This window comes from Gekko japonicus, unplaced genomic scaffold (genome assembly GCF_001447785.1).
Source record: "Gekko japonicus isolate JY-2015 unplaced genomic scaffold, Gekko_japonicus_V1.1 scaffold3470, whole genome shotgun sequence".
NCBI classification, from domain to species: domain Eukaryota; kingdom Metazoa; phylum Chordata; class Lepidosauria; order Squamata; family Gekkonidae; genus Gekko; species Gekko japonicus.
Genome location: NW_015170376.1, coordinates 76,358 through 89,986, shown reverse-complemented (window position 1 = coordinate 89,986; position 13,629 = coordinate 76,358). Strand labels below are relative to the sequence as shown.

General features: G+C 49.1%; 1 protein-coding gene across 1 annotated transcript in view; it reads left to right on the top strand.

Moving 5' to 3' along the window:
• APC2 (adenomatosis polyposis coli 2) overlaps window positions 1-13,629 on the top strand; it is a 46,277-nt gene that overhangs the window by 7,586 nt on the left and 25,062 nt on the right. The window contains 2 exon segments of the mRNA XM_015418251.1: window positions 1,259-1,372; window positions 2,396-2,473. Of these exon segments, the coding sequence (XP_015273737.1) occupies window positions 1,259-1,372; window positions 2,396-2,473 (192 nt within the window).

The window sequence follows — 13,629 nt, the reverse complement described above, 5'->3', positions numbered from 1 at the left end:
AGAAAAAGTGCTATATGAGAGAGAGAGAGAGAGAGAGAGAGAGAGAGAGAGAGAGATCTTAACCCTTTCCCTCCCAGCTCCATTTGCACAAAGTTACAATATCCAACAGACCTTACCTTGTGTTGATAAATGTAAGCAATGTTCAAGATTTAAGAACTTTGGCTTCAACAGCTTTGGCATTTGATACTTCTCCAAACGCCCTAAATGAATTGCATCGGTCACTATGGGTAGGATGCAAAAGTTGAGCAAAGCGTACATGTTTTGCAAGCCAGATGCCAACCAAGGAGGGTTTGCTTGAGAATCCCCCTCGGAAAGAGTTCAATCAAGAAACAACAAATGGCTCGGAGAAATGAAGGAGCTCTTCAGAAGGGCACACAGTCTCTGAGGGGCGGGCCCACAGCTTAGAATTCAAGCACTTGCTTTGCATGTGGAAAGTCCCCAGTTCAGTCCCCAGCTTCTGCAATTAAACAATTTCACCCAGCAGATGTTGAGAAAGATCCTTCTCTGCCCGAGACCCTGAAAAGCCTGTGCCAGTTGCAACATTGCAACTGATGCTACTGGGATATGTGGAGCAAAGGGGGTTCTGACTCGGTTTACGTAGGGTTGCCAACTCTGGGCTGGGAAATTCCTGGAGACTTTGGGGGTGGAGCCTGGGGAGGACAGGGTTTGTGGAGGGGAGAGACATCAGTGGTCTATAATGCCATGAGAGTCCACCCTTCAACGTGTCCATTTTCTCCAGGGGAGCCAATCTCTATTCTCTGGAGATGAGCTGCAATTCCAGGAGATCTCCAGGCCCCACCTGGAGGCTGGAAGGCAACTCTTGGCTAAAGAGAACACCCCCTAGGGCAGTGGTGGCGAACCTATGGCACGGGTGCCAGAGGTGGCACTCAGAGCCCTCTCTGTGGGCACGCGTGCCATCGCCCCAGCCAGGCCCAGGCCATCATTCAAGTGTCGAATTCTCTGCCAGATAATTTTAAGTCAATGAAAGCATTTGGGATCGCGTTCCTTACTTTGTCTGGATCATCTTAAGTTAATGTATGAGTTGTTTTTTCTAAAGTAAAGCCTCAGTATTCAGGTCAAATGGCCGTGTTGGCACTTTGCGATAAGTAAGTGGGTTTTGGGTCGCAGTTTGGGCACTCGGCCTCTAAAAGGTTCGCCATCACTGACCTAGGAGATCATCCAAAGCCAGGAGGGACCGGCCCTCCGATCCACATTTGCGTCTCTAATCCTGACTCCTGCTGCCCCCCTCCCCGTCCAGTTCTCTATGCAGATGGACCTGATCCGGCAGCAGCTGGAATTCGAAGCCCAGCACATCCGCACGCTGCTGGAGGAGCGTTTTGGGACAACCGACGAGATGGTGCAGAGAGCGCAGGTGAGGAGCGAAGGGGAAGCGTGGCAGGTTACTCCTTCCTCCTACCCACTGGGCGCTCTGAGCTTGTGGTGACGAGGACAGGAGTGTTTGGGATCCCTGGCAGAGTTCTGCTCTCCCTCTTTCTTCACGTCGGTTAGCAGAGCCTCTATGGTATCGCTTTTAGGCCCGAAGAATTGCCCAAGGGGCCAGTTGTGTGGGTTTTATTTATATTCTGGGCACGCCACCTGGTACTGGCCCAGATTTGTAGCTTTCAGGTTTCTATAACAAAAGTGAGTTTCTAGCCCTAGCAGGCGGGTATGACCCTCGCCCGGCAACCCACCAGTTTTAAGAGTGATCATTTGACTCTCAAAAGCCAGTTTGGTGTAGTGGTTAAGTGCGTGGACTCTAATCTGGGAGAGCCGGGTTGGATTCCCCACTCCTCCACTTGCACCTGGCTGGATGACCTTGGGCAAGCCGTAGTTCTGATAAGAGCTGTTCTTGAGAAAGAGCACTTACTGTCAAGAGCTCTCTCAGCCCCACCTACCTCACAGGGTGTCTGTTGTGCGGAGGGGGAGGGAAAGGAGTTTGTAAGCCGCTCTGAGACTCCTTTGGGTAGTGAAGGGCAGGGGTATAAATCCAATCTCTTCTTCTTGAAAAAGAGCCATTTCTGTCAGAGCTCTCTCAGCCCCACCTACCTCACAGGGTGTCTGTTGTGGGGAGGGGGAGGGAAAGGAGTTTGTAAGCCGCTCTGAGACACCTTTGGGTAGTGAAGGGCGGGGTATAAATCCAATCTCTTCCTCTTCTTTATTTTCATGCTAATTATCCCAGTGACTTTTCAGTGCAGTCTGCTTACCTATCTCTTTAGATAAAAATCACATTAAAGGGGGGAGAGACAAGACCCCTTTGCCTTGGTGACCAAAGCACAAAATAAGGGGAGGGGATGGGGCACGAATTTGAAATTGGGTACCAGATGGGCAGCCCCCTTTGCCCATCCCTGGAAAGAATCTGGGCAGTCTGAGACCCTGAGATGTCGTCTATTTGCAGATTCGAGCATCCCGGCTGGAACAGATTGACAAAGAGTTGATGGAAGCCCAAGATAAGGTGCAGCAGGCAGAGCCCCAGGTAAGAGGCTGGGAGACGGGTGTGTGTGTGTGGAGGTTGTGCTGAGCAGCTATCCCTTGAGCTGTCTGGTGTTCATCTGAGTTTTCAGGCACCGTCGTCGCTCCGTGCCATCCACTTGTGGCGCACGGTGGAATGGATTGCTCATACACCTCCCACCCCACAGTATAGATGCCCTGTGCAGATTTTTTGTTGTTGCTAAAAAGCATAGCGTGAACCAGAAGTCAATCCCTTGCACAGAAGATTCCAGGGCACACCTGACATGATGGATGGGACTGAAGTTGGTTCCCGGTTTGCAGTTCTTGGTTCCTGATTTGCCTATCTAGCTAGAAACATGGATGGGGTTTAAAGAGCTCAGTGCACCAAAATTAGCTTAGGACCAGATTCTTTTGAACTATGGTGCGGGAGAAGACTCTCGAGAGTCCCTTGGACTGCAAGAAGAACAAATCAGTCAATCCTAAAAGAAATCAACCCTGACTGTTCCCTGGAAGGCCAGATAATGAAACTGAAGCTCAAATACTTTGGCCACCAAATGAGAAGGGAGCACTCACTGGAGAAGACCCTGATGCTGGGAAAGATTGAAGGTCAAAGAAGACGGGGACGGCAAAGGATGAGATGGTTAGACAGTGTCATCGATGCAACGAACATGAAATTGAGCAAACTTCAGGGGACGGCGGAAGACCGGAAGGCCTGGCGTGATCTGGTCCATGGGGTCGTGAAGAGTCGGACTCGACTGTGCGACTGAACAACAAAAAGTGTGGAGTCTTGTGAGCAAAAATTCTACTTTGCGAGCTGCTGGCATTAAAGCGGTGAACAAGCGATTTGGCTGCTGCGTAAATTAGTTGGCTCTGGAGCCATCCTTCCGGAGCTGAGACAAAAATGTGTGAGCCGGAGGTGCTCTGGAGCCATCCTCCCTGAGCTGAGACAAAAATCTGTGAGCTGGAGGCGAAAAAACTGTGAGCTAACTCACAGTAAATCAGCTTAGAGGGAACCCTGTTTAGGACCCCCCCCCTTCCGCTTGTACATCACATGAACACATGAAGCTGTCTTAACACTGAATCAAACCGTCGGTCCATCAAAGTCAGCCCTGTCTGCTCAGACTGGCAGCCGCTATCCAGGGTCTTGGGTTGAGGCCGCTCACATCACCTTCTGCTTGATCTTTTTAACGGGAGATGCTGGGGAATTGAACCTGGGACCTTTTGCGTGCCGAGGAGATGCTCTTCACTTGAGCTCTAGCTCCTTCCCATGGATACATCCAAGGAGTCAGGAGACTGCAAGCGGCTGTAGAAAGGCCCTTTTTAGTGCATTTTTAAACAGCATCCATGTTTGTGGTCGGACTGGCGTAAATAAGGAAGCAGGAGCCACAAAGAGTAGATAAGGAACTGCAAACGGGAAGCACTGTCAGTGCTGCTCAGTGCCCGGGAGACTGGAAAGGAGCGCTTGATCCATCTCAGCCCCTGACACGCACGTCAGTGTCCTCTGTCACCACACATAATGCTCAACAAAGGTCCTTTCCGCACTAGACCTTAAATCCTGGTCCATCCCTGTCCCCGAATGTACATTCTACTGCGCTACACTCGAGTTCACCCCTGTAATTATCTCGGGGTATTTTTTGTTTCCACATTACACTGAGGTCACCCCAGTTTCGCCCCACACTTGTCCCGGGATAAACGGATGCTGTTACAACCAGGGATAAATGCAAGGTATGGTGTCGTGAGTTGAATTCTGATAAAACCAGAGATGAGACCCAAGTGCGGGAAGGACCCATGAATGCTCTGGATTGGTGTTGGATGGCAAAATGTGGCGCTTTGCCTCCTTCCCGCAATTTATCATCAGCAGCAAACCCTCTTCTTCCCCCACCCCCCGCCAACCAACAAAAGAAGTGGCTTAATCTGAAAAAGAGGTTGTTTGGCAGGGCTGCTGTTTGGTTCCTGGTTGGGGGGGGGGAGAAAGAGCAGGCTGATCCTAATGACTCCTGGCACCCAGAGGGAGCTGTGCGCTGCACTGGAAGTAACGCTCTTTGCCAATTGCAGCTTGTTCCGCAAAGAATAGCAGGGCTCCCTTATGTTGCCTGTGTGACGGGATCCGTCTACGGATGAGATGCTGATCCTGCGTGAGTCTCAAAATCAGCCTGTGGCATTGCTACAGCGTGGGGGGAAAAGAGAGATGTTTCCCGAGCCCTGGGTCCGTTTGCTCTCACTGCAGCTTCCGCCAGTCAGTCAAAAGATCTTAAAACAAACTGTTGAAACTGTCTCCCATGTCCTCCTTCAATGACCCTTTTATTTGGTGCCTCGCCAGGATCTTCTGTACCCTATATCAGCTCAATTCCCAGAGATTCCTGACCATTTTAAGGTTCTGTTTTTGCTTGATAATCAAGACACGGAAATAACTGAAATAGTAGCAAGGTTTCTTCTTAGTGCTATGGCTATACGTTCTGATAAGTAACCACCAGGTTTTTCTGCTTTTATGGTGTTTTTCTGCGCCGTAGCTCCAATTTTACCCTATATTGATTTGTATTTTCCTATCTATATTTAAACTGATCTCCTATTGTATGTATATACATATGCCGATAAAGGCTTGTCAACGTAAAAAAGTAAAACAAACGAACAAACACTTGCATTACCATCATGTGCTCCAAAGAAAGTCGCATTTTATTCAGGGGGATTTACTCCCAGGTAGGTGAGCAGCCCTGAAATCCCACAGCCTGCGACCAGTGTTCCCTCTAAGCCAACTTAGTATGAGCCAGCTCACGGTTTCTTAGCCTCCAGCTCACACATTTTTGTCTTAGCTCAGGAAGGATGGCTCCAGAGCAAACTAATTTAAGCAGGAGCCAAATCGCTCGCTCACAACTTTAATGCCAGTGGCTCGCAAAGTAGAATTTTTGCTCACAAGACTCCGCAGCTTAGAGGGAGCATTGCCTGTGGTCGAAGTACAAGGGAGTGAATTGTCCTTTGAAAAATGCAAAACCAAATACCTTGATCGGAAGTAGTGCAGACAAACTAACCTGTTTGTGGTTAAGCGTCGCAGGCTCAGTTTCTCCTCTGAGTAGGGTTGCCAACTCCCTGGAGAAAATAAAAGTCCTTTCCCCTTAATGGGGGCTAGGTGGGATGTTATCTAGTAGGTGACGCTACGTACCTCTGAAAAGCTTCCGCTGCCCATTTCAGCGCACTAAGGCTCTGTGAAAGGGGCAGGACATTTTCCAGGCCTAGTGGCAACCTTACCTCAGTGACATACATGAGTCTCTCTTCCTGCATTTTATCCTCACAACAACCCTGTGAGGTAGGTTAGGCTGAAAGAAAGCAGCACCGTGGCAGAGTTGAACCGGGATTTCCCTACTGCCATGCTTGAAATTCTAGGCGCTGCTCCCCTGCAGAGTTCCAGGTGAACAAAACTCTTCTTGCAGCTCGGCCAGAAGAACATTTGCAAATGGAAGCTGCTGAGCCAGGGGCCAAAAAGGTTTAGAATCCTTAGACGCAGAGAATGTTTTTCTTTTTTTCCATTTGAATTTTTTTACAAAGAGGACTGCTGTTTCTAGCTCTCACAAGAGCCAGCCTGACGTAGCGGTTAAAGTGTCGCACTAGGATCTCAGAAACCCGAGTTTGAGTCTCTGCTCTGCCACAGAAGATGGCTGGGTGACCTCGGGCCAGTCACACACTCCCACAACCCCACCTACCTCACCGGGTGGTTGTGAGGATGAAATGGTGGAGAGGAGAGGAGAGAACAATGTCAGCTGCTTTTGGTCCCCATTGGGAAAAAGGTGGGATGTAAATAAATATTTTTTCTCCAGAAAGTGCTGAAAATTGGTTTCTAGGTGACCAGTAGCATCTTTTATTTTTGAGGAGACTGATGGATTAAAACTCTAAGAATCATGAGAGAGAGAGAGAATTATGTATTTATTTGCCCCCGCTCTTCATCCATAGAGCTCAGGGCCACAAATATGGTCCCCTCCCTCAACTGATTCTCACAACAATCCTTTGAGGTAGGCTAGGCTGTGAGAGAATTATTGTTCCAAGTGAACTTCATGGCAGAGTGGGTGATTTGGACCTGGGCCTTGGTAGTCACAGAGCAATATTTTAACCAGTATACTATAGAGACTCCAAAAGAAAAGAGAGGAGGAGGAATAGGAGCCAGATAAGGACAGGGGTGGGGGAGGTAGATAATGAAGAAATAGTGTGACTTTGGCTGGTGGTGACTAATTTTAAAAGGAAACCAAGAAAACGGTTTTTCAGGGGCTGGGGCAAGACCAAGCCAAAATTTGACACCTTGAGGCTGAAGTGAGCTAGTGTGGTATAGTGGTCAGAGTACAGGGTGGGAATTTGGGAGACCCAAGTTCAAATTCCCCCTCACTACTGATGTACAAAAAATAATCCTATCCAGGGGGTTTTTTGTAGAAAAAGCCCAGCAGGAACTCATTAGCATAATAGGCCACACCCAACAACAGAAACTTATTAGCATATCCAGCCACACCCATGAGAGCATAGCTCATTAGCATATTAGGCTGCACCCCCATGTTACCAGAAGTATAGTCATCCAGCCACACCCACCTTTTCCTTCTTATTCTGTTTACCTTGTTTGTTGTCAAAACCTAGGGCTTTTTTTGTAGCAGGAACTCCTTTGCATGTTAGGCCACACACCCCTAATGTAGCCAATCCTCATGAGTTTCTGCTGTTGGGTGTGGCCTATTATGCTAATGAGTTCCTGCTGGGCGTGGCCAACTCAGGAGCCAGCCGGAACTCCGTTCCTGTGCGTTCCTGCCCAAAAATAGCCCTGATCCTGTCTGATTGTGTGTGTCTTTCCCCAGCCCAATTTGAGAAAACACTCAGTACAATCCTGTAGAGCAGAATCAGATCTTGTGCTTTATTGATCAACAAAGGAGGAAGGTGCAGATCCAATAAGGTTTTGGATCCCACAGCTCTCCCTGAGGTTACAATGGGAGACATAGGGTTTTATACGCCATATGACACTTACAAATAAATCATAATTATTGGTTCCATCAAACATCAGCACTCTGGCCTAACAGGTCTCTGATTGGCAGAAAACCTTTTAGGCTGGGCTTTCCCAAGTAAAGTTTTTTTTCCCCTTTTAGCTGAACAATAAGTGTTTCTTTCTCTTAGACTAAAATTCTAAAAGTATCTACATAGCTGATATGGTTTACAAGGTGCCATTGTTCTTCGTTTAGCCAGAGACATGCGCAGTTATAGCTGGCCTACCAAGGCCATAAGCCTCAGCAAAAACAGCAAGTTAACATTTTGTTCTTTCAGCATTTTACCTTCCCAGCATGCATCCAGTCACAAATGAACCAAAGTTAACACCTGAATACATTCATGATGGAGCTGCGGTGGCTCAAGTGGTTAAGACCCTGAACTGCAGGCTGTGGAAGGTCAGTAGTTCAGCCGTTCGAGACCCAGGTGCCGCATGATGGAGTGAGCTCCCGTCTCTAGTTCCAGCTCCTGCCAACCTAGCAGTTCGAAAGCAAGAAATTGCAAGTAGATAAATAGGTACCACTTCGGTGGGAAGGTAACAGCGTTCCGTGCGCCTTGGTGTTTAGTCATGCTGTGCGTACAACACTATGAAGCTCACCAGTTGACCTCCCTCCGCTTGACCTCCCTCGCAGGATAGTTGTGAGGAGAAAGGGGTTGTGGAGAACTGTGCACACTGCACTCCTTAGAAGAAGAGCAGGGTAAAAATGCATAAATATGTAAGCAGATACCCAACGTGGGTTGGATCGTATTGCCCCTTTCAGCTAAGTGCAGATCCTTCTTCTCACACATGGACGCTTGCCCCAAAGGAGGGCTTCCCCACACAGAGGATTGGAGTGATTGGGTCTGACCCACCAGGGATTTTACTCTGGGGTGACTCCGGTCTCTCAGCCTCCTCCAGTGTGTGCCTCCCCACTCCTTGACCCAATTCTGCGCAGAACGACATTGAAGGAAGGGAGCGAAGTCTCCTGCAAGGCCTCTGGAAAAGGATTGGAGGCCGCCCAGCACCAGAAGATCTGTCCCAGAAACCAGCAGGGTTTTCTCGTCTCCTCATCTCTCTCCGCGCCTGGGCGACGCCAAGCCGAGCGAGAGAGTATGGCTATTGTGGGTGTCCCCAGCGGAGAAAGGGGCAGTTGCCATGGAGACGGGAAGTAGGCCGACAAAGGGATGGATGGAGCAGGCCTTGGCGACGTAGCTGCTTGTGTGTGTGTGTTGCAGAGAGGAAGAGTGCACTGCGCCCAGTTGGCTGTGCTTTTTCATTTACTTGGACATGAGCCGGTGGCTCAGGTGTCCGGGTTTTGTGTTGGCCACACATCGCTCAAAGGAAGAGGCACTTAAATCCCACCCAGTGGCTATTTCCTGGCGCATTAGTCCCGAAACTTTAGATCCCTTGGAGGTGCTCTTTTCTCCCCAAATCAAAATTGTAGGCATAATTGTTGTCCCTGAAAGGAAGAGTGCGGTGGCTCTCCTCTTTTAATTCACCTGACCCTTGGAGCACCCTATGACTTTGAAAGTCTGTAGAGGGGTGGCTGTCCTGATCTGTAAGGGACAGCCACTCGGGCAGAGACGTACAATGCGGCCTCTTTTAAGGGCAGGGGATTCTGTATCGGGACCGACAAAGTGTGCCTCAACGATACCGATGTGGCCGGACTGTCGGAGGATGACTGGAAGGAGACCAGTCCAGGCTAGGATGGAATGATGAAATCACGCAGAGACACAACGGGCCTTCTCTTCTGCGTATGAAGCGTTTTAGGCTCACTGGAACTTTTCATGACTTCATTTGGCTGGTGCACAGATCTTCAGAATCAAATTGCCGAATTGCCCGGTTACCCAGGTTTCGTCTGGACTTTGGACAAGCTTTGCCACTTTGATTTATTTCCAAGAGAAAGCTTTTCAGATCGTTTCTGGCCCCTGTTGACCCAGAGGTAGGAGGCAAAATGGCCAGGGGAGCCTTCAGATAATCCAGAGAGAAACAGTTGGGTGTCGTGGTTAAGTGCACAGACTCTAATCTGGGAGAACCGGGTTTGATTCCCCACTCCTCCACTTGCACCTGCTGGATGACCTTGGGCAAGCCACAGTTCTGTCAGAACTGTCTTTGAAAAAGAGCCGTTTCTGTCAAGAGCTCTCTCAGCCCCACCTACCTCACAGGGTGTCTGTTGTGGGGAGGGGAAGGGAAAGGAGTTTGTAAGCCGCTCTGAGACTCCCTTGGGTAGTGAAGGGCGGGGTATAAATCCAATCTCCTCCTCCTCTTCTAATGAACGAAGAAAGCTGCATCTGCGACCGATGTGCCTACTGCATCTTTTTGCTGAAGAGGAGGAAAACAGACCAGATCCGGACATGAAGGAGTAGGCAGGGCCTCAGGTGCTACCTTTTATCCTTCCCCAGCTGCTCCATTTGCAGCAATTAAAAGTGCTTGATTTGCATAATGAGCAAAGCAGCTGAATAATATACGGATTGGGCCACCCGGATTTGAGAGACGGGCGTATGGGAAACAATTGCCTCGGTGGAAGGGCATGTTGTTCTACCAGCATTTCCTTTAAATTTCACCACCTCTGCAAGAACGGCTCAAGGCGCGGGGGGGGAGGGAGGCATCCTGCCTATATCCGTATCCGTAGGCTAATTTTGCCCTGACCTGGGTGGCGCAAGTTAGCCTGATCTTGTGAGATCTTTTCTTTTTTAAAAATTTAATTTAAAGTCTCCCACACATTACAGAACTTAACAAGGCTACATCCATTTAACAATCAAAAAGACGTCAAACAAAACCAACGTCTACCAACAGACCAAATACGACAAACCTTAATAAAGCTACGTCCATTTGCAGTTAACTCTTGGACTGCAAGAAGATCAAATCAGTCAATCCTAAAAGAAATCAACCCTGACTGTTCCCTGGAAGGCCAGATAATGAAACTGAAGCTCAAATACTTTGGCCACCAAATGAGAAGGGAGCACTCACTGGAGAAGACCCTGATGCTGGGAAAGATTGAAGGTCAAAGAAGACGGGGACGGCAAAGGATGAGATGGTTAGACAGTGTCATCGATGCAACGAACATGAAATTGAGCAAACTTCAGAGGACGGCGGAAGACAGGAAGGCCTGGCGTGATCTGGTCCATGGGGTCGCGAAGAGTCGGACTCGACTGTGCGACTGAACAACAACAACAACAAAAACAAACAAGCACACTAATCAAAAAGCGATACAGCAGAAGTTAAGTACAGCAATTAACAAACATTTATTCAGTTGCCAGTATTGTGCCATATGTAGTCGTCGAAGCACTGTCCCTTGACCTGCTGCGTTGAAACCTCCAGTTTAGAAAAGGGGCCCATTTAGAAATCACATGTGAATCTTTAGCCTGCAACTCTAATTGTTGTAAGCCTTCGGACCATTTTTCCATTACAAAGTAGTCCCATGGTTTAATGTAGCACTGATCTTATCAGATTTCAGAAGTTAGACTGGGACGGCCCTGGTTAGTACTTGGACTAGTACCTACTAGTACTTGGACTAGTAGAACCTTAAGGAAGTTCAGGGTCCCTATGTGGAGGCAGGCGATGGCAAACCATCTGTGAGCCTCTCTTGTCCTGAAAAATCTTCAGGGTCACTGTAAGTTGGCTGTAACTTGATGGCACCAGAGGTTAACTTCTGTGTGTGAGAGAGATGATGGTACCCTTCATGTACCATATGCCCTTGTGGGAGAGGGGACGGGTCCCTTCCAAATTAAAAATAATAATAATGAAATAACCATGATATAATGCCAATTTGTATTAGGACCAAACTGAAACACCACAGAAATAAGTCAGCCTTCCACCTCTACAGAGGCGAGATGTTCTGAACAAGCAGACAATGGCGAGGAGAGGAAGAACAAAAGAGGTTTCCAGGCATGGCGGAGAAGCCCTGAGTCTACGATCTGCTGAGTCTTCGAATGGAAGACAAGAAGGGATTTAGACTGAATTGAAGGGGGTCTTCAAGATCCACCCAAGGAGCCCAAAAGCGTCTGCTCCCTCACTGATCATGCAAACACCAGCTCTTGGCTCCAAAGCACCAGTTGGCACCCTGCCTTACAACCTTGGTGTAGGCCAGTTTGGTGTAGTGGTTAAGTGTGCGGACTCTAATCTGGGAGAACCGGGTTTGATTCCCCACTCCTCCACTTGCACCTGCTGATGTGACCTTGGGTCAGTCACAAGCTCTGGCACAGCTGTCCTTGAAAAAGAGCAGTTTGTGTCAGAGTACTCTCAGCCCCACCCACCTCACGGGGTGTCTGTTGTGGGGAGGTGAAGGGAAAGGAGTTTGTAAGCCACTCTGAGACTCCAAGTGAAGGGCGGGGTATAAATCCAATCTCTTCTTCTTCTTCTTCTTCTTGGTCCTCTGCCACAGAAGTCTCTCATGTTCTTATGCCACTTTCCCTCCAAGTACTTTCCCCTGTTTTAATCTCACGACAATCTCGTGAGGAAGATCTTTGTTGTCGTTGTCGTTGTCAAGTCACAGCTGAATTAAGGTGGCAGCCCCATAGGGTTTTCAAGAAGAAGAAGAATAAGAGATTGGATTTATACCCCGCCTTTCACTACCCAAAGGAGTCTCTGAGTGGCGTACAAACTCCTTTCCCCTCTCCTCACCACAACAGACTCCCTGTGAGGTAGGTGGGGCTGAGAGAGCTCTGACAGAAACTGCTCTTTTTTCAAGAACAGTGGTGCCAGAACTACGGCTTGCCCAAGGTCATCCAGCAGGTGCAAGTGGAGGAGTGGGGAATCAAACCCGGTCCTCCCAGATTAGAGTCCGCGCACTTAACCACTACACCAAGGCAGAAGACTTACAGAGGTGGTTTGCCCTTTCCTGCCTGAGGCTGAGAGGAAGCGCCTGGTCACCCAGGGAGATCTGGAATCCGGGTCTCCCAAATTCTAGTCTGAAGCTAAGCAGAGTCACCCTTGGTAAATACTTGAGTGGAAGACCAACCAGGAAGTCCAGGGTTGCTGTGCAGAGGCAGGCAATGGCGAACCACCTCGGAACATCTCTTGCCTTGAAAACCCTATAGAGTCACCACAAGTTCAGCTGTGACTTGAAGGCACTTTCCACCACCACATCCTTGAGATTCACATACTTAGTGCTCATTCTGTTTATTGGTCATCTCTTTGTACACCCATGCTCATTCCTGACATTTTGTTTCCAGGACTGTCCATTAAACTCGGTGGTACATTGGTTCCTGGGTATGCAAAATAGGTCTGAAAGGAGGACTGGGATTTCATGGCAATATTGACACTGTGAGAATACTGATGATGGCTCCCTAAATCGATTATATTCTCTGGTGCGGTTGCTAAGGAAAGAGGATACGCTGGGGATGCGTTCTCTTTCTCGGTTGAATAGCTGTAGGCTTCCCCCCCCCCCAATAATCTGTTCCCAGCAGGGGTCATTCCGTAGAAAAGGAGGTGCAGGAGCTCATTAACATAACTCATTAGCATAACTTATTTGCATACACCACACCCCCTGACATCACCGGAAGTGTGTCAGAAGGCAACACCCACCACTCAGGCTCCACTGGGCTGTTTTGGATTCCTAGCTATTGGGGCGGGGGGAAACGTGCAGATCTGTCCTCGCAGAGGAGGGAGAGCTGGTACCTGAATAAAACTTGGTCTTAAAGGTGCCACTGGACTGTTTTGGACCGGGGTGCCAGGGGAAGCTCTGCAACTTACCTGGCTGCTTCTTGCTCTGACTGAGGGCTGCTGTGAGCAGGGGGCGGGGCTTCTTGCCTGTGCCCGCCCCCTGGGCTCTTTACTGCCGGAGCTCCGCTCCTGTGTACTCTTGCAGGAAATGACCCCTGATTCCCAGGCAGTAATGTTCACACCCTGGGTAGCGAAGTTGATCAGGCGGAGAAGGCAAAGTTGGAAGAAGGCGGCAAGACTTGGAGAGACGTGGAAACCTGCTGTAGAAGATGGCCAGAGTGGTGTAGTTGTTAGAGGGACCAGGAGACCCAGATTCACATCCATGAAGCTCACGGTTAACCTTAGGCTGGTTACTTTCGGCCTAACCTACCTTCACATCCAGAGATAGTAAACCTCTGAATCCCAGAGCCAGGAGGCAACATCGGGGAAGGCCTCGGCCTCTATGCCCTGTTGTTGGCCTTCCAGAGGAACTCGTTGGCCACTGTGTGAGACAGGATGCTGGACTAGATGGACCATTGGTCTGATCCAGCAGG